The 20,653-nt window shown below is 36.3% G+C and overlaps 1 protein-coding gene across 2 annotated transcripts in view; it reads right to left on the reverse strand.

The window, feature by feature from the left end:
- Window positions 1–20,653, reverse strand: part of XRN2 (5'-3' exoribonuclease 2) — an 87,610-nt gene that overhangs the window by 36,039 nt on the left and 30,918 nt on the right. Inside the window, exons 4-20 of one of the 2 annotated variants that reach the window (XM_036091486.2) lie at window positions 19,567–19,678; window positions 17,746–17,804; window positions 17,580–17,669; window positions 16,509–16,581; window positions 16,316–16,366; window positions 15,719–15,876; window positions 14,632–14,706; window positions 14,412–14,545; window positions 14,255–14,312; window positions 14,064–14,171; window positions 9,616–9,660; window positions 8,091–8,222; window positions 4,621–4,739; window positions 2,396–2,531; window positions 1,006–1,113; window positions 830–919; window positions 91–163 (exon numbers count right to left, since the gene is read on the reverse strand). In XM_036091486.2, the coding sequence (XP_035947379.2) occupies window positions 91–163; window positions 830–919; window positions 1,006–1,113; window positions 2,396–2,531; window positions 4,621–4,739; window positions 8,091–8,222; window positions 9,616–9,660; window positions 14,064–14,171; window positions 14,255–14,312; window positions 14,412–14,545; window positions 14,632–14,706; window positions 15,719–15,876; window positions 16,316–16,366; window positions 16,509–16,581; window positions 17,580–17,669; window positions 17,746–17,804; window positions 19,567–19,678 (1,621 nt within the window). The remainder of the gene's footprint in view (window positions 1–90; window positions 164–829; window positions 920–1,005; window positions 1,114–2,395; window positions 2,532–4,620; window positions 4,740–8,090; window positions 8,223–9,615; window positions 9,661–14,063; window positions 14,172–14,254; window positions 14,313–14,411; window positions 14,546–14,631; window positions 14,707–15,718; window positions 15,877–16,315; window positions 16,367–16,508; window positions 16,582–17,579; window positions 17,670–17,745; window positions 17,805–19,566; window positions 19,679–20,653) is intronic. The other variant, XM_078056856.1, reaches the window with a different exon arrangement.

The following is a 20,653-nucleotide window of genomic DNA, read 5'->3' on the forward strand; positions in this document are numbered from 1 at the left end:
AATTCTTTCATCACCTAAATCATGTTTGCTTACAGTTTACTAAAAAGAGGAAACTGTTTTAACAAAAAAGGAATAATATCTAAATTTTACCTTGCCATGCATATTTCTTCCCATTCAAATCAATAGCAAAATCTTCAGGGTAGAAGTCAATTATACTAGAATCCTATATCAAGGAGAAAAAATAAAGATTCAAAACAAAGTCACACATGTCTGAGTTATAAAGAATTTGACATTTCTTTCATGTTATCAGGCCTGATGAGAAAATCAGGTTTCATTCCTTTAAAAAATGTTATTAAAATATCAGGTCATTAATCCCAATAGTAAAACAAAATTAACAATTTTATTGTAAAAAATGAAAAAAAAAAAGGCATTATTAGAGAGGAATTTTAGAACTGACAACTGTGGACCCAAGACAGTGAATGAAGAGTTTACTGACTCTAATAATTCCCACTTCTTGCCTGACTCTCCTTCTATCTGGCACACAAAATAAGCTCAGAGAGGATTTTAGGTAGGCCAGTCTGAACTGTGGTAGCCACCACACATGGCTGGAACAAATAAAAATAATGACTTACAGGTAGGCTGAGAACAAAGTAACTGTTATAAGAATTGCTCCCAAACACTAATTTTATTTATACCAGGTAGGGCCCTCATAGCCAAGGAAAGTGGGGGGCGGGGGAGGTGAAAAATATACAGAAGAACTCAATACTTTTACTTTGTTTTTGGACTTCACTGTTTTAACTATGAGATGCAAAAGCAACTGTGTCTAATGTTAGTGAAACATATGACAAAAACCCAGTTACTAACAAACTCAAAATACTAAGACACTAACAGGATCACTCATGAGCTTCCGCCATGATGGAGGTAGAAAGTTACCACTTGCAGCTGGAAAAACTCCCATAAGTTGTTCCAATGGTTTAAACTGCAAGAAAGAAAAAAAGTTTAAGACACAATTTTTATCTAAGCCAAAATTCTATGAATTTTATGACTCTAAATAATTAAGCTTACTGGTTTAGTGCCCTTCTCAAAATCAGATGGCATGTCTGCAATACCTTCAAAGTCTGAAGCAAATGGTGCATAATGGAATGGATAATACCACTTCCAGGAAGCACAGCCCTAGAATCATAACAAACAAAAAAAAACCAACAAAAACAAAAATCTACGTTCAATACGGACACAGAAAAGCAAACAAAAATTAGAATATTAGCCTATAACATTCCATTTATAAAACACATGACTTCCAGTGTACATCCCATATATTAATTTTTTCCCATGAGTCCTAACAGTTGCTTTGATTAACTGAACTTTTACTTATTATCAATGGCTCCTTGATTTAAAAACTACTGCAAAGCATCTTTAATAATCAGTAGTTAATACCAAACTTTGTAAATATAATTTGTAAAATACAATTTTATTTATTTGTATTTACCCTTAAAATGTGCTTGGTTACATTTCTTTCCAATTTTAAGCTGCCATCATCAAATAAAATGAAGAGCAGTGGTAGCTGGCACTTAGCATATAGATGGGTAAGGGACATGACTAGAACAATGACTAAATAAAACTTCGTAAGTTTCATTTTATAATTCCCTATTATATTTTCATTGTGACAACTTTCTCTTTATTATAAAAATATTTAAGTAAACCCATCAAAAAGAAAACAGTACGTTTTACTGATAGAAAAGAGAACTCCTCCTAATACATGTTTTGATTCTATGCCTAGTGAATTAAAATCCTGAGGACAAAAGTAAAACATGAATTTACTATTATACACTCGATAATGCATTAAATTATACTTTCCACTTAATGACAAACTTCATCTTTTCCCAGAACACACCAAACTTAACTTGCCTTGCTCTCAGAGAATGAAACCATGTATTAACTACTAGTGTTACAATTCCCTATATGTCTACCTAATCTCTCACCAATCTGACATCTCAATTATCAAAAGCTTTAAGTCAGATACGGATTACTCCAATTAGAATGCACTTTATGTAACATCACTACATTACACGGAGGAAATGGTATCATTCAAATGCCTTTCAAATTCTTACTAGTATTTTCTAGGCTTTGTCCTTTGTTCAGTCATTTAGTGACTATTATTTTTTACTTCCAATTAAAAAACCACATACTTCAATTATGTCAAAGACAAAGTACACTCAAACCCACACTACTTGATGCTGAAATCCTTAAGCACAACAAAAATTATCTTTATATATTAACACTTGAGAAGTGTCAAAGGCTTTACAAACAAATATTATTTAAGGTAATGAATTTCTAAACAGGAAGCTTTAAAAAAATGAGTCTGGATTTAATTTCAGAATACAGCTCAGTAATACACAGAAATTATGATCTTCCTAGAATGATTAGCTAGGTTTAGAGGAAAATATTCTCTCTGTACCTGGTAATAATATCGAAGAACCCAGCAGAGCCCCTCAACATAAGACTGTACAACTTTACGACGGAATTTCTCATCAGCTGCATCAACGTCAAATTTGTTCTTGTAGTACCGCTGCTTCCAACCAGCTTCCCATAGCCTAAAACCCAGGCAAAGCCGGTTCATGTTGAATTAATACTTTCCATAATTGTCCACTGGTTTATCACCCAAATCATTTTATATTTGATATCCAGGTGAAATGTGAATGAGATAAACAGTAATGCTAATACAGCTTCATTTAATCATTTCTAAAAAGCCCACTTCCACAGAATTTATTAAAAGATAGTTAAACATCAAAAATCCAAACGCTGATTCTAGTAAGACCATTATAAAACTACATTTTGGAAAAAGAGAAAGTAACTATTTATTAAGGTAGATACTGAACACTTGTTTGTTCAAATTTTAATACTGTTTTACATGTTTTTTGATTGTGGACCAATTCTGAAACTACACTGTAAGATTCAAATATTGAAGATATTTTATACCAGTTCCTCAGTTTGTTAAAATACATTTAAACTAAACAAAGGAGTCAATCAAATTACTTTAAAAAAAGATTTGCATGGGTAATTTTTTAAAAGGTAAAAAATGGTTTGTAAAATAATAATCTAGGAACCAGGCAGAAAATTATGTTTATACCTATTCTCCCATCCTTGGGTCTTATCCCTCTTTCAGCTAAGAGTTGTTGGCTTAAGGGAAGGACACATACACACATGTATGTATGTTCTGGTAGAACTTAGAAGCAGGTCAATCAATTCACTAAATTATCATTAATCACTTAAAATACATGTGAAGAACCACTTTTTCGAAGTGTTTTTTCTTTTTAAGTACTCATTTTTCATTCTTTAAAAGATTTAAACATTTTATTGAAGGAACACAAAGAAGCCAAAGAACACTAAAGAAACAAATCAGAACAGATCAAGAACATCATGATGATTCTCATTAAGGGCTATTTTCTACCATGTGCCACAATTCACAAATTAATTACAGTCATGTTCCAGAATACACCACACCAATTTTAATTCCCTCCCACCTGCCCCAAGCATTCACAGAACATCAATTAGGACAAATATCTTCTATGATGTGGATTATAACTGTTTTACAGAAAATATTAATGAAATACACATCAAGAGTCTCAAGCATTTCTTGAAAGAAGCATTTCCACCTTGACTATTCTCAGCACTGGGATTACACAATAAAGTACTAACAAATCAAGTTAACTCTTAAGCTGGTATTGATCAAGATGGCTACACAATAAAACAGATAACATACTCTAAGAGGAAAGTCCAGAGTTGCAGAAACAGAGGATCAGGTAAATGCTCAATCACAAGTCACCACATATCTCAGAATCTGACATCAAAGGACATTAGGAAAATACAGAACCATACATGACACTTGAGAAGTTTCTCATCATAAATGCAAACATACCATCCACGTCCTATAAAAGAATCATGAGTTGTGGCCCACTACTGTTTAACTTTGAAAATATATCATTTTGCTAAATTCTTAATGAATTACAATTATTAAGATTTTTGGCCTTTTGCACTCAGAACCCAGGCTTCAAATCTGGATTTACTTATACGAGAGGCTATTAATCTTATATAATGATCTCAAATTTCTGGATAAAGAATCAAAGTTTCCTTTTATAAATTTTAAGTATATAGCTAAAGGGAAACTTCTCTGTCATGAAATAGAATTGTATACATGCAAGTCTGTGGTTTTAAAAAATACACGTATTTATCTCTTAACTAAATGACTTTTGCTATTTCATTTGAGGAAGAACCTTTCCAAATGAGAAGAGTAAAGCAAACTATGCTACGTATCCAAGTGTAACTGAACTTTCTATGTTAAGCAGCTTGAAAATTTAATCTCAAAACAGTAACATTCAGATCACATAGTCAGAGCTAAACACCTCATGTCTAGCCAATCTAGTGCCTGGTCTCAGAGGGAAAAGTGGCTTGGAGGACAAAAACCTGCACGCATACTAATCTAGATACTTAGATTTAACAGCTATAGCTTACACATCTCACTGGAATTTACTGACTATTCTAACCCTCCACATTAATTACTGGTGGATAAAAAGATCACAGGCAAGCATCTGAAGGCACTGCTGCTCTCAGCTAAATAGCATTAATTAGACAGCATCTATTTCAGCAATTTGATAACAAAGAGTTACCAAAAAATGGTTTCACCTGACGTTATCCTCTGGCTCAGGTTCACTGTCACTGTCTTCTGCTTTTCGCTTAATTCCTCCTATTGGAGACGGGGAGCCATCAGAAGTGAAACTCGTATTAGGAGATATTGAAGGACTCTGCAAACAATTATGACATTACAGAGGAAGGATTTAATTATTCATTTCACATAAGAAGTTACATCCAACTGCTATTACAATCATGCTTCATAGTAATACAACTGTTAAAGCTATTAAATAGATTCGGTAAGTACATTTAGAAGACTGTTCTTGGCCTACTCTACTCCCTCAAAAAAAGAATTATATAGTTCCAAGCTTCCTATGCTTAAACTCAAAAGAATCTGCACATTAGAATAAAATTACTTCAGAAGAAAAAAGAATTTAATTTTATCGATTTTTAAAAATTAAAGGACTGGAATTATTTTTTTCTTTGGTGGTTCCCTCATGTTATGAACTCGTGATCACTTTCTACCAATCAAAGAGCAAAGTTGTAAGGGGGAAAATATAAATACCTAATTAGTAATACACAAAATAGTCAGTGCTGGTGAGAATGAAGTTAAGCGGTAAATGCTCAACCTCACACAACCATTTGAAAGCAACAATTTAACAAGACTCTGCCAGATAACTACTAAATTATTTTATAGATAATGTTTTAAAATTCAAGGTCCAAGTAAAAATGTATTAGTAACTTAGAAAAATGCAGATTTATTATTTTAAAGACTTGGATACCACTTTAAATTCACTATTATCTTCCGTTTGTATCTAATTCAATGAACACAGTGAACACCCTAAAGTATTTTAATAATTAAGTAAAAAATTAAAATTCTCTGCAACTTTAGTTTTGTTACGTGACCAAAACCACAAGTGCCAAAAAAGGTTTTCATGGTAGTTTTTCTTCTGTTATTCACAGCATATTAGATATTCTGATTAAATTGAATTATTTTTAAATTGAGAGCTTAGCAGGCTATTTTAATGATACTGTAACTAAAACCTTAGTATGAATGTAGTTCACACCATAGGCCAAAAAAATGTTACAACAAAGCAAAACTGTATTTCTCATAGAGTTTATAACTTTCTTTAAAAAAATGTATAATTTCCATTTTATTCATGATACTCTACAGCCAATACTGTTCAAAAAAACCAAAACTATAAAAATAAATTCAGGAAGGCGCTTGTTGTACTTGAAAATGAGATGGGTACTTTTAGCCAGATCTGAGTTTGAAATTCCAAGTCCAACCTTTACTGGTTGTTTGGCCTTGGGCAATTTATTTAACCTCTGTCAGCCTCAACTTAAAATGGGGATAATGTTCTATCTCTTTGTCGGTTACTGCAAGGATTAAATGATATGTATAAAGAATCAACAGCAGGATGACGGCGTGGCGTATGGTGGCTCACCTTTCAGTAAGTCATCACTATTATTTTTTAAACCAACATTAAATCCATATGGATTAAATCATGAGAATGATATTCTTATCAGCTGTCTAAGTACAGAGAAGTTGGGTAAAAAGCAAACTTTCCCAAACTGAAAAACAAGATACAAACTATATCATAACAAAAATAATATACCTGCAAGGGAAAACAAAAAGTGGCTTATTTTTTAATACTAAATATCTACTGCTCTTTTCTGCTCTCTACCAACAAAGTCTTTCCTGACCATACCAGATTCACACCAATTGATTCAAATTCCTTTTTAAAAAGTTCTTTTTGCAATCAAATTTTATGAAATGGCCACAGATATAGTCAAACTGTATTTCAGAATGCAAAATTTAAAAACGCATATTTATGAGGAAACAGAAGCCAGCTGGTAAAGCATTAACAGTGTGGACCATCAGGTAGACGCTACTCAATACTGGACACTAATATGCCGAACAGCTCAAACAAACAAACAGCAAAAAAATCTATAACGTTAAAGGCTCCCTCTAAATAAACTGGTAATTAGGCTTTGTGATTTCCTTAAATTCATAACATTCTAGATGAAAATCCCTCTATGCAAAGACTCCAACAGAAATAATTGTGTCGAGGGGAATTAAAACAGGATCGAATAAGCAACCTAATCAATCATCAACCTCCCTATTTGTACTCCCATGGCAGACATTATTAATCAACAGTGGGTCCAGTCCTGTGGAGACTCATATTGAATCCTTCTCAAAGCAATCAGAGCTGGCAAAGTTTAAACCTCCCTACCTCCCTGGGAATAAGAAAAGGTATTCTATCATGGACATGGTGTTAGACAAACAAGTCACTCAGTTCCACTTTGTGGGGAAGACAGTCACTATAATCTTAATGAGGGACACCAGCCTTTTCTGTTCTATTCAAGCATCTCATTGCCATCCCTTCACTGGCCCTCCATATCCCACTGTTAACCGTGTAAGGAGTAAGACAAGAACACAAAAATCAAACAGAAGAAAAATAACAGAAAGCCAGGCTGCTTCTCTCAGGAGATGCAAATTCTCATGAATTCTCAAATTCCATAGCTAAGGTCCTACAACTTTGAGATGGGAATTTGCAGAATATAAATCTCCTGATATGGCAAAAATTCCACATACAGGATTGCCCTGCAATAAAGGATCTGAGCATCAATAGGGTAACCGTTAGAATAATGAAATATCAAAACTTATGCAATTTCCTTGAATATATCAAAACAAAAATTTACATTAGATACCAAACCTTACAAAACATATTTCCTCTCTCTATAACACACACTCTCATGCCTACCAGCCTGAAATAAGCAATAGCTTTGATTCTTTGCTGTACATCAATTTATGGTCTGTTCCCTCACCCCTGCCGCTGCCCTGCCATGTACTCTGGGCTCATGGTGTGTTGCCACTACAACAGGAAGCTACTGGACGGACTACAGCCTTGCTGGCTGAGATGATCTGCTTCTTCAGTCTGGATCACCAAGTTCAAACAAGGAGGGATATCAGATGGCAAATCCATTCAATTCCTGAGTTTCTAAGTGCAGAGCAACCAGAATCTGCATAGTGAGAGCTACCTTAAATTATGTATTCAGATCTATTCCATGCCTGAGTTGGAGAGCAAGAATTTAAGCAGTGAGGAGTACCTGTATTTGACAGACTGAGGAATATATATAATAAAATGCCCATAGCTGATTCCTGGAAAGAAAGGGGAAAACCCACCTTACCCCCAGCTATGAGATACTCTGATGTCCCCATCATGCTTCTAGCACCCAATACCTTTAGGGGAAATGGGAAGCACTGTGCCCATTTGCGTTACAGAAACATTGCTGCCACTTAGCTATATTTACATGCATTTTCCTTTCTTTCCCATCATTTAGATATTTACATATTGATAATCATGGATGCAACAAAGTTAAAAATATCTCAAGGGAAAAGAAATTGAGAAAAACTACAAAACAAAACAACTCCAGGCTGAGTAACAAAATTCACACACAGCCACAAGAGACCTCCGATGTCACCACTTTTCAGTGTCATGTAAAAGTAAGTCACTTACAGAGTTATTCTGCATCCTCATTTCATAGGCTGCTTGTCTCGGATTACTGGCTACTTGAGAACCCGGTGAATTTCTTGAACCCAAGGCATGAGGGGTTAATATTCCACCAGGAGAGAAAGCTGGTTGATCTCTCTAACATAAATGGAAACAAATGCAGAAATTAGATCACAATACAGTTAGATGAAAGGAAGAAAAGAAGGCAATGGAATAGAGTCCTCACTGTAAGCACTTATTAAAGGAGGAACTGGATTTCTGTTAGCCTTTACAGGACTGTCCACGATTTGATTTGATGTTAAATCACCCTGTAAACAATATTATGTAGTATTTAATAATAACCATTCTAAAAGTACATATAATACACTGTTCTGATACACAGAATCTATTCAAGACTCAGTAAGCTATTCCATTATGTTTACTGACAATTTCAGAAAACATTCAAGAAACAATTTCAGGCACATAAAAATAATATAACTATGAAGGTTAAAAAACTAGTCAAGAGTTTGATTTATACTTAGGATAACCCACTTTTATTTACCCTTCACCTTGCTAGAATTTAACTCTTTATTTCCAATTAATTATATCTATGATTATAGCTATAATAGGTGACAGTTGTGGCTGACTGGTAAAACATACTTTTTACACAGATACTGACTGAAAGAAAATAGTAATACATAAGGTAGAAAGCAGATATTCCCCTCGCAATCTAAGTGGTTTTGAACCTACCTGTAACAATAAATAATTCTACTTTTCTCCCTTCTAAGTTCCCCAACTTGCTCACTTCTAATAAAATATAATAATAAAAGGCACTCCCTAAATTCCATGAGTTTAAAATCCAGTAAAGACAAGAAAAACAAGAATCAAAGAAGTAACTATAGAGCATTATGCAATGAGGTAAGAAAACAAATATCATAAGTAAGCAGCAGCAGAGTTCAAAGAAAAGGACTGCTCATCCCTGGACTAGGGCCGAGGCCCCAGGGGAAAAGCTAAGATATGAGGGAGTCATGAAGTCAGAAATCCACTCGGAGCTAGCAAATGTAGGCAACACTCTGAGTCAGAAGGGACGTGGTACATTTAGAAGACAGCACAGGCGGCTAAAATCGGACCAGATCAGAGTACACACCACGTGCCAGTCTGAGAGAGAGTGGGCTCTAAGCAGACTATAAAGTCGCTGGTCATTTCCAAACAGGGAAACAAGAGTTTCAGGAAGATTAATCTGACAAAGATGTAGACAGAATGCAGTAACTTATAAGAGAATATAAAGGGTTGACTATTTTTATTACAGAAACAATACCTGATTATCACACACACAAAAAAATCAAATAGCTAAGCACCCCACGCCCATCAAGTGCATCTTTTCAGACTCAAGAGTTTAGAAAAGACTTGACACCAGCATTCTTTCTCCAGGCAAGAAGGCAGCCCTATCCAACACCTACTTGATAAGGAATAACACTACTGCAATAAACATCTTTCTCCCAAATCGTAAACTTATGCTATTGTCAATCTTATGAAATTAATTAAAACTCACCTTCATTCTTTTTCTTTTTTCTTTCTGTCGTCTTCTAAAACTGTCCTAAAAGTATAAAATCCACATATTCTGTCAAATAATTACACAAAAATGTCAGAGTTAAACATTACCAGGAATGATTTGGGAAACAATTTAAGTTTTAAAGGAAGACCCCAGAGACCTAGGTACATAATTAAACTAGGCAATGGACCATATGTTCAAAGTGCTGTTTATCAGAACTTTAGATGGATAGAGCATTGTAAATGGAGTTTAGATATAATTTAATTGTTCCTCTTAATATTTTCAGATAGTTTTGACATCATTTCAGGAAAGAATGCAAGAGTCATGACAAAGACTCTTGGCTTTACCCTGGAGCAAATAGGCTGTCAACATGGAGAAGATACAAGTAAGTAAGAAAACAATTCTTAAGTTTTAGCTGAATACAGTTAATAACCAAGATGGCCATTTAAAAAATATTAACAAGACAATTTAATAACGAACTTCTGTTACCTAAAAAGGGCTCGACAGTTCCTAATTCTGTAGCATGCACGGCACAAAGTGGGTAAAGAGAAAAGTGGGGCTCTGTGCAAACACTACCTCCCTCCCGCCTCCCCACCGCCGCCAGGTTCCAAAAAGTCTATCTCATGAAAGAAAGGAAGGAAATTCAGATGTTTGCACTGCTCGTTCTGAGCCAACTTAATTCACAGGAAAGGGTCCAGTCTGCATTGATTCTTCCCCTCCACTCATTTTCAAAATGTAGTCACGATTTCAATTAAACAGATTTGGGACTGATCTTGTTTCTAACTGGCCATTCAAAGGCCCCCCTGGTCCCAGGGGCGCCTGGGTGGCTCAGTTGGTTAAGCAACTGCCTTCGGCTAGGGTCATGATCCTGGAGTCCCGGGATCAAGTCCCACATCGGGCTCCCTGCTCAGCGAAGAGTCTGCTTTTCCCTCTGACCCTACTCCCTCTCGTGCTCTCTCTCTCTCTCTCATTCTTTCTCTCAAATAAAAAAAAATCTTAAAAAGAAAGAAAATTTAAAACAAACAAACAAACAAAAAAACAAAGGCCTCCTGGTCCCAGAAAGCACTCCTTCCATGCCCAAGATTCTGTGAGTATCAAGGCACTGGAACAACTAAGATCTTACAATAGCCCAAAACAGGGGCCAGTAGGTACTATACTGACTGCCACCTGACTAGCAGCACTTCTATCCCTTCCAGGTCAGTAATGCCAACTGCAAAATAACACCCTTAATAAGATCTAAAATTTATACTTTCTGCCAGAAGAGAAGCTGAATGTTGGATATATGGTGAAGAGCTACATTAAAACCTCCTAAGATATGAAATCCACCAATTTCTTTAATCAAGCCTTCCTCTCTAGCTTTAATTTAAATATTTCTTATCTAGGGTACCAATGAGCTGCAGACAGTGAAAGCCATTAGTTTTCAGTCCTTATCTGACCATGACTCTTGGGTCTTGAATCATGCTCTTCACTTGGCTTCCAAGCCACTACACTCACCTGGTTCTCTTTTTTCACTCTTGCTGCATGCCTTCGCTCCATGACTCCCCAACCTCTCAATGTTAGTGTTCCTCTGTGCCTAATACTTGGACTTCTCTACTCTTATGAGAGTAATCATCTAGTCTCATGGCTTTAAACACCATCTATATGGTGATTAGTCTCCAACCAGGACCTCTCCCCATTCAACATCTCCAACTGGGTGTCTCAAACTTAACATGCCCAAAACGGAATCCCCACCCCCAACTCTGCACCTCCCAGTCTTCTTCATCAGTTGCTCAGACCATTTTTCAACTGCTCAGATAAAATGCCTTGGAGTCATTCTTGATACTTTTCCTTCTCTCAACCTAGCATTGAATCATTAGCCAATCCAGTGGTTCAACAAAACATTTAAAATCCAACTACCTCTTATCATCTTCACTGCCACCACGCTCGCTCCCTTGGACTGCTGCAAAAGAGCTTCCTAACTGGGCTCTTGTCTTCTATCTTTGCCTCTATATAGTCAACATCCTGGGTACATACCCTAGAGCCTCTGCACTGGCTATTCCCTCTGCCTGAGATGCTCTTCTTGCAAACACCTGCATGGTTTACTTCTTCACATTCTCCAGGTCTTTATTCAAAGTCATCTGTTGGTGAGGCCTTCTCTAATCACCTTTTCTAGAACCGCAACAACCCCATCTCCACGTTGCCAGTGTTTCCTCACCTGCTTTAATTTTCTTCCCAGCACTTATCATTCTCTAACACAGTACACAGTTTACTTAGCTTTTGTGCTTATTGTCCATTTCTGGAAGAATTTAAGCTCCATTAGGTCAGGAATTTTTGTTTGCTTTTTTGTTTTTCTGTTATATCAGTGACACTCAGAATACTATCTGGCACATGATAAACACTTAATAAATGTTTGTTGGATAAATGAGGGACATTTGCAACATAAAGGGCAAACATCAAAGCTTATAAAATAAAAAGCATCACCTTCAACTGCTCAGTTTTAGTAACAAATACTGATGTATTCCTTTTCTACTGTCTATTTTGTGCTATGAACTCCTCCTTTGGCAATCAGTCAAAAGCCACAGACACACTTTCCAGGAAAATACATATACCTGTATATTTTTATATTGAATTTCTGAAGGTTCATATATTTCCACCAATGCCCAACCTTGCTGATAGACATCGTATGATGTCAGGAACACCAAAAAAGATCCAAAGAGCTTTAAAATGCCCTCTCTGCTAGTCCAGTTGGAAATCGTATTACTTAAGTCTGAAGCACTTTGGTACCTATTAAATCTCATACATCCTGCTCTATGCCAAATATCACCAATATTTATTAGTACAAAGTCTGCTAAAGCCACATAAAAGGGCTGTTCTAATATAAGGTTTTTATATCAAATTGTACACAGTACATACGTATAGTTATTTTCTTAAACATAAATGGAAGCAGGTCAAGTGGAGCCAACTCCACTTGTTGAAGACTTAGTTAAAAATGGCTATGCTGGTACACATTTGATATCCCAGACAAAGTCAGTTCTGTTATTCGAACCTTACACATGAAAAATTCTTGCCACCATAGTGGATTACCAAGTACCAAAGGTTTTGGAAAGAATGCTTAGAGTCCACTCACTCTATTACATAAAATGGTACTGAAAGTTCTAAGAGACCACTAGCTACAGTACACAAAGTTGAAGAAAATATAAAATCCTGTCAGACACAACGACATGTTTTAATCTGTAAGGAAATCATGAAGCAATGTAGCAATATTTGCTCAAAACAGGCATATGAATTTTTTAAGATCAGATTCTGAAAGGATTTCCTTCACTCTCTTTCTAAGAAGCACTATCTGTTAATTTTACCCACTGCTTGCCTCCCTTGACACTCCCCCACAATCACCCTCCACCCCCCTTTGCCTCCAGACTACCACCACTATGCCCCATTAACTCCCCAGAGCCTCTGAACCCCTGGCCATGGACTAGGGGCCTGTCCATCTTGCCCTGACACGTCAGAGAGCACCAATGGCTTCTCTCTTTAGGGATTTCCTCCCATCTCTCTACCACTAGCTCCTCTCTCTCTTTAAATGTCCATGTTTCTCAACGTTTCTGTTGGAGGCACTTTCACTCCACACAGGCTGCCAGGGACTTCAAGTTCACACTGACAGCTTGAAGTAACTCCCATCCACTAATGGTTCTCAAATCTCCCGTCAAAAGACTTCTGCCCTGAGCTTTACACAAATCCATCTAATTGCTTCATGGACTTTCTCCTCTCCAGTGTCTCCTATATGGCACCTCAAACTTAGTATCTCCAAAATGAAACTCAATTTCTACCTTGTCCCCAGCTCAACCTGCTCTACCCCAAGTGCTTGCTATCTCAGTGAATGGTACCAGCAATTTCCCAACTGCCCGAGCCAGAAACCTGGACTTCTCACCTAAGCACTCATCCTATCATACATGATCAATTTCCAAGTGCTTTGTTATTTTATTTCTTTCTTTCACGTATAAATTTCTTACTCAGACCTGCAACTGTCTGCTTTGGCTGATGCGATCCAACCCTGACCCCCTATACTCTACTACCAGAGTAGAGAGTTCCTAAGTCTTAACCTGTCTTCCAGGGCATAAATATTTCCTATAAAACATGGCAGCCACGAGTTCAATCCCAGCATTCATCTAGCCTTGGCACCCTCATTTCACAGCCTACTGATTAGAGAGGTGTTTGGATTTTTATCTTAATTAAGATTATGAAGAGAGAAAAAAATTACAATGCAACTCACACAGTGTGCAATACATAGTTCCACACAGCAAGCATCACCACCTTTATAAAATAATCAAAGCACTGACCACTCATGATTACAATGGTGTTTGATACACTATAATAATAACAACGCACTCAAAGAGGTTAAAAGTACAATCACAGGATCATCACAGCCTATTAGAGACAGGAGCAATTTAGCTACTGCAATAGAAACACTTTACCTCATCATCCTTTCTCTTTTTAAAAATGCTATCCTCAACTTCACCAACTGCTAACATGATCATCTGTACTCTTTGCAGATTGACATAACCACTTTCTGTAAGGTAACCCTGTAAGTGATAAAATACATGTAAAATGATCTTCTTATAAAAGCAAATACTTCTGTTTTGAAATTATTCAAGAGTGAACTTACCCCAGTTTTGTGTACCACATTTTTGTATATGTTAACCAAACGGTCAATTGCACCTTCCCTGCCACCAGGAAACAAACATTTCGCATTAGGACCACTGTGCACTGTAAAGGCAAGAAGGCTAAAACACTAGTTTGAAAACCCACACAAACACACGTACCTAATTTCTAATGATGGCAGGTGAGGAAGGAAGTCATTTCCCACAAAGAAGCACATGAAGACCCAGTCATCAATACTCCTCTCAACATCAAATGTAAACGGCAGGCTGGCCATGGTGAGCTCTCTTTCCAAATACTACAACCAAGAAGGAATGCTACCATTAAAGCTATCAAAAGCCACCCTGCTTTAGAGCACTAACCCCAATGTTTATTGCTACATACCTCACGAAGAACATTAAGACGAAGGAAGATAAATTCTCCTTCTGCACAAGGAAGACTATCTGCAAGTTCATCATGCTGTAGGAAAGGGGAGTCAAGATTAAACAAGTCTACTCTAAACCCTGTAACTTTTTCCAACGAAATAAATATATCATGGCTTTCTCTAAAGCAAGATTCATTTTAATACTACAAGTATTAACAAAAAAACCAAAAACCTCACCAAATCATTTTAAAAATAAAAAATTATCCATAATCCCAATCACACCTAGACCAGAGATTAGCAAATGTTTTTTGCAAAAGGCTAGATAGTAAACATTTTAGCCTTTTGGAGACATATATGGTCTCTGTTGCATATTTTTTCATGTTTTGTTTTTACAACTCTTTAAAAATATAAATACCATTTTTAGCTCATTGGTCAAATCTGGAGGGCTGTAGTTTGCCAACCCCTGACCTACATCCAGTCAATATTAAATTTCAAGGTATATACTTCTAGACCCTTCTCTATGAACATACAGTAAATTTTTTACCTTTTTTCCACTGAGCATGTCTTTTAAAGAGGCACCATATTCTTAAATCAGATGAAAACCCATTCAAAGGGGGCTGGATATAATCAAGTGAACCCAAAATATATAGGAACTGGAGTAACTTAAAAGTATCAAGCAGATTAATATATTTTATTTATATTCTTTTTAAGAAAAAATAATCAGTTGAAACAAATACTTCCATAAACAAATCATGTGTAAGAGGCATTATTAACTAGGAGACCTAAGCCTCATGTAGACATAAACTATGCTAGAAGTGAGTGGAGAAAGACTGAGTGCATGCATGCTGTTGAATGTGTGTTCACTTTAAAGGGCTTTGAAAGACACATTCCTGTGAAGGTAACAGAGCAAGTAGGTAAAAATCTAAGACAATATAGTCTTCTCTTTATCCATTCTAAAAATGAAGTAACCTGAATATACTTAATGCCACTAAACTGTAAACTTAAAAATGGTTAAAACAGTATATTATGCCTTAAGTATATTTTATTACAACAAAAAATAAAATAGAAAAATTTTAAATGAAGCAACTACCATTTCAAAATTCCTACCTTTCCCTTCTTTTCTCTTGGCAAACCTTCACAGTCCTTGACCTCATGTCCAAACTGATTACAAAGTCCACATGGTTTGGGTTTGTTTGGTTTGAATTCTTCTCTAATGATGGTAAAGTTGGGTTCATGTGTAGCAAGGCCGAGCATAATGAGATCAGCTATCAATCAACAATGATAAAACAATGAACCGTGAGCACTTTAAGAAGACTCTACCACAACCAATGATAAAGGACACCACTGTAACACAAGACACCAACACAAAAAAAAGCCCAAACTAGCACATAAAGAGAGGTGGTAAAGCCAAAAAACCTAAAACTTCTTAGTTCTCAGGCAACAAGTTGTCCTCCAGACACATGGGCACAGAAAATCTTCCATTTAAAGGTATACAATATCAAAAGGTTGAAAAGTATTTTTAAAATGTAAGCATAAATGAACATGAATCACAGATTAAACAACTTAATACCAGTTCCTTCTCAAATATAAAATGAGCAAGGCCTATTAGGATTTCCAGGAAACCAGGAATAATCCACTACTACACACCAACCCATCAACTTGCTATGGTTTAATCCAAGAGAATCAAATCCCAAAGAAACTTACCATCTGCTCCACACAAGCAATGATGAGTGTTTGGGTCATGGTTAGGTTGGGCTAAAGAGGGGGGAAAGATACATTTTATTTATATAAATGTATTTTATACCAGAGGAATATCACATTCTACCAAATATTTTCTATATAATGGCTTAGCTTTTTTAATAGAACATATAATAAAATATTTATAAGGGAGTTTTACCTCTTTGTCTTCTAATATAATCCATGATTTTATGTTCTCCTTCACCAGGAGCACTAGCATCAGATAAAATAACCTATAAAAAATCATTTTTAACACTGTCAGTTCATCTCCAATTGTCTAGCACAAAAATCAATAAAATTGAATAGCTTAAAATAAATTAGGATAATTCTATTAAGACAGTGTTATTAATTAGAAATTTTTCATAAGGTGTGTGATAAACACCAAAATTGTTTCATTGGTTAACTTACTACAGGAATAGAAAAAATGAAATGTTTCAGTCAAATTTAGCCAAAAGAACTGATCAGTTCACAGGTTTCTAGTATTCTCACTGCTACCCAAGGATACAGCCCCAAACCACAAAAGCCCAGGAAGTAATCAATAAAAAATACCCATTAAATATAATTCACCATATCTAGTTTATAGCAAAACAAGCTTTGAATTTCTTTTTTTTATTTTTAAAAAGATTTTATTTATTTAAGAGAGAGAGAGTGCATGCATGAGCCGGTGGAGGGGGAGAAACAAACTCCCCACCTAGCAGGGAGCCCGATGCGGGGCTCGATCCCAGGACCCCAAGATCATGACCTGAGCAGAAAGCAGACGCTTAACCAACTGAGCCACCCAGGTGCCCCAACAAGCTTTGAATTTAAAATTACATATAAGTTCATTTAAATATTACTTAAACACGTAGAAGAACACAGCTATTCTTTAAAGGCAGCCCTACGACTTTAATCTTGCTGTTTCGATTTCTAACAATAGAAGTTTTCATTTAAAAATTGCTTTCCTATATATATATGTATATATATATTTTACATATAATACAAAATATATATATTTTTAAATCATGGGTCCCGTTTTATAGCTTCATAGTGATGATAAGAGGACAAAATTGGCATTGAGAGAAAATTCAGCAGTCTAAAACTGGACCATGCAGGGCACCCCATCTCTAATAACCCTGGAAGCTTCTCTTCCCTCTGACAGTCAACTAGCATTTTATGGGGTTATCAGTCATATCAAAGTACAGCCTAAAATGATCACCCTTATCTTTCTGAAGTACCAAAATGTGAAACTTACTGTCAAGTTTTTCCACCCAGGGTCATTATTTAAACGATCAGCTATGTAATAGCGAAGGCATTTAGCAAGATTGTCCATGAACTCGGTTCCCTAAAATGATAGAAAGAAATAAATTAACCTACCATTTAAGAGTTAGCAACAGCTGGCAAAGTATGAGACTACTTACTGGTGTAATACAGTTGCTGTCAAATCTTTCTTTTATTTCTTCTGGGGGAAGAAAGCCACCTACAGGAAAAAGAGGCAATGTTTTGTTCTCCCCATAAAAAGTCAGGTATTAAGTATTTCAGTATTAAGCCAGAACAACAAAAACGAGTCCAAATACAAAAGAAAAGGAAATATTGTCACCTGAGCAACAAATGTTTCCCCTTTGGGGAAGAAAATAAGATTCATCCTCTCAAATTTAATATAAGCTTTAACATGACCATCAAACAATATATGATATACAAAAGATACTATAGTTATATAGAAATATGAAAATGATGACATTCTTCATAATGCCCTCTGCAGCAGAACATAGACCTAGACACACACACACACACACACACACACACACACAACACACACACGTTAGGAGTTCTCATTTTGATAATAATTCCTGAGATAAACGTACCTTAGGAAAAATTAAAGTGCTGAGTTGTTTGTTTTTTAAAGATTTTTGTTTATTTATTTATTTATTTGAGAGAGAGACAGAGAGTGCGTGCGAGCTCACAAATGAGTGGGGGGAGAGGGAGAGGGCCAAGCAGACTCCCCACTGAGCAGGGAGCCTGACACAGGGCTTGATCCCGGAACCCTAAGATCATGACCTGAGCCAAAGAAAGATGCTTAACCAACTGCGCCACCCAGGTGCCCCTAAACTGCTGAGTTTATAACAGCTTTATATGATAATAAAATTATCAGCTACGATATAAAAGTCCTATTTGTCCTCTATATCACTGATTAACTTTTTTTAATGACAAATATATTTCAAAACATCTTCAAGAAAGAAGACATCTTTAAAATCAAAGACTATCTTTTGTAAGTACAAACAGGTTTTAAGCATATTACAAGCTGCAGCTAAAGTAACTATATAATTGCACACTTCCAGCAAATTAAAACAGAAAATGTATCCTAATTGTAGGCCTGAGCTGACTACACTATGGTATCCTCTTTTACCTGCGAAGTACAGTATCTTGAGCCAATAAATTGTGGCTTTCCTGGTCTACCATACTGCCTCTGTAACAAAACACCAAACAAATCACCCTGCTACAACCACACCCCATCTCACAGACAGGTGTCTTGGGAGAGAACTGGTCCCATGGAGTATCTAGACTCCCTGACCTTCCTCCCCTCTGAGACTTCGTCAACTTCTACCTGTGTATCCAACAGGAATTTCAAGCTCTGGGGAACTGCCAAGATGATCACACCCCACCCCTCCCCCAAATCAAGGGAACCCTTGGGTACTTCACCGCCTCAGTGCCTGTTGCATCCACCTCCACTGAAGTGTGTCTGACTCAGTGAAAGCCTGTAAATACGGAGCACATCATCCCGGGCTTCCTCTTACAGACCTCTGAGTTCTGAGGGGAAGTAATAAGCAAGCTACCCAGACTGATTTAAGGAAAAAGTTTACAGAACTGTAGCTTTCTAACAGCCCCCATAGAAAACAAAAGTAAGAGGCACTCTTAATGTATTTCTCCTTTACAGATACAACAAATTAGCTGAAGAGCTGTGCTTGCCTTGAAAGGGGCTGACAATCTGCTCTCCCTACCAGAATTTCCTCCTTTTATTCCTAAGTTTCCCTTTTACTACAGAGTTGGGAAAAGAAACAAGCTTGTTAGTGGGAATGAAGGATTCCATTAACTACTTTTTGACAGTGAACATAAATTTTCCTCGGATATTCTAGATCCTAATTAAATTAAAACTATACCTACTATGAGCAAAAGTTGACACCTCTCCCCCCATTCTATATACATTTCATAAGAAGTCCAAGTTCAAGATGCACATTCTTTACCTTTTGCCAATATTTCTTCCCTGACTCGCTGCTTCTCCACTGCTGCTTCCATTCCTTCTTTTGATGCTCTGAACCTTCTGGAACGCTGCTGGTTCATTTTAGCACGTGGTGCCTAAAAACATTATTTCACAGTCATATAATACTATTTAAAATATGTGTAACGAAATCTGTACATTATTTTCAATCAGTTGTTCTTATAAAAATAGTACACTAAAATGGAAAAGTAGTATATCTAATAATCCTTTCATGACAGATAGTAAATCCTGAGAACTTAAATTTCGATCAAGAACTTAAAAGCTGACCTCAGTCAGGTAAGTGAGTGACGTATCAAATGGACAAACACCCTAAGAAGCCACTTAATACTGCAGAGCCCACAACCCAATGCCACTTCTACTGGGCTATGGTGCTTCAAGGCACCCAAGAAGGACAGATCACTTTACTCAAAGACCCAGCCAGCATGCAATGAATAGTTACTAGTATAGAACCAGGATCAGGAAGACCTTATGTCCATGCCTAAAAGGAAGGATGGTCTCCAAATGAGATTCACCATGCCCCATAAAAGCAAAAGAAAACTACTTCTTAATCTGTAGGACCTCAAGGCACTTCTATATTGTATTTCCCACAATAACCACTCTGTCTCTACAAGAAAGCAAAGCAGGTAAAAAGGGAACAAGGTTTTAACTGAAAATACTTTTGAATTATTCTGACCAAATATAATTTAAAATCACTGGATAAGCTTGAATGAAATGAACTGGACTCTCAGGTTCTGAAACTCCTGAACTGAGTTTTGGAGTTGGAAGGGACTCAAGTATCCTGTCTACATAAAATAAGTTATTTTAAATTCTCTTTTAAATAGTTTCCTTTCCTGTAAAATAAGACCACCTAGCCTAACTCTTTCAAGTACCAAGTTCTTTGATCCACATTTATATTTCAACAAAAACATGTTACACACCTGAGCATACAAACAGACAGACAGACAGACACTCACACAGATATGCATACAGTTTATACTTGTCCTAGCAGTAAGGGCACAATGAACGTAAACTAACAGATTTTCTTCAAGAACTTTCACTAATATGAATTGGAA

This window comes from Halichoerus grypus, chromosome 10, assembly GCF_964656455.1.
Source record: "Halichoerus grypus chromosome 10, mHalGry1.hap1.1, whole genome shotgun sequence".
NCBI lineage: Eukaryota > Metazoa > Chordata > Mammalia > Carnivora > Phocidae > Halichoerus > Halichoerus grypus.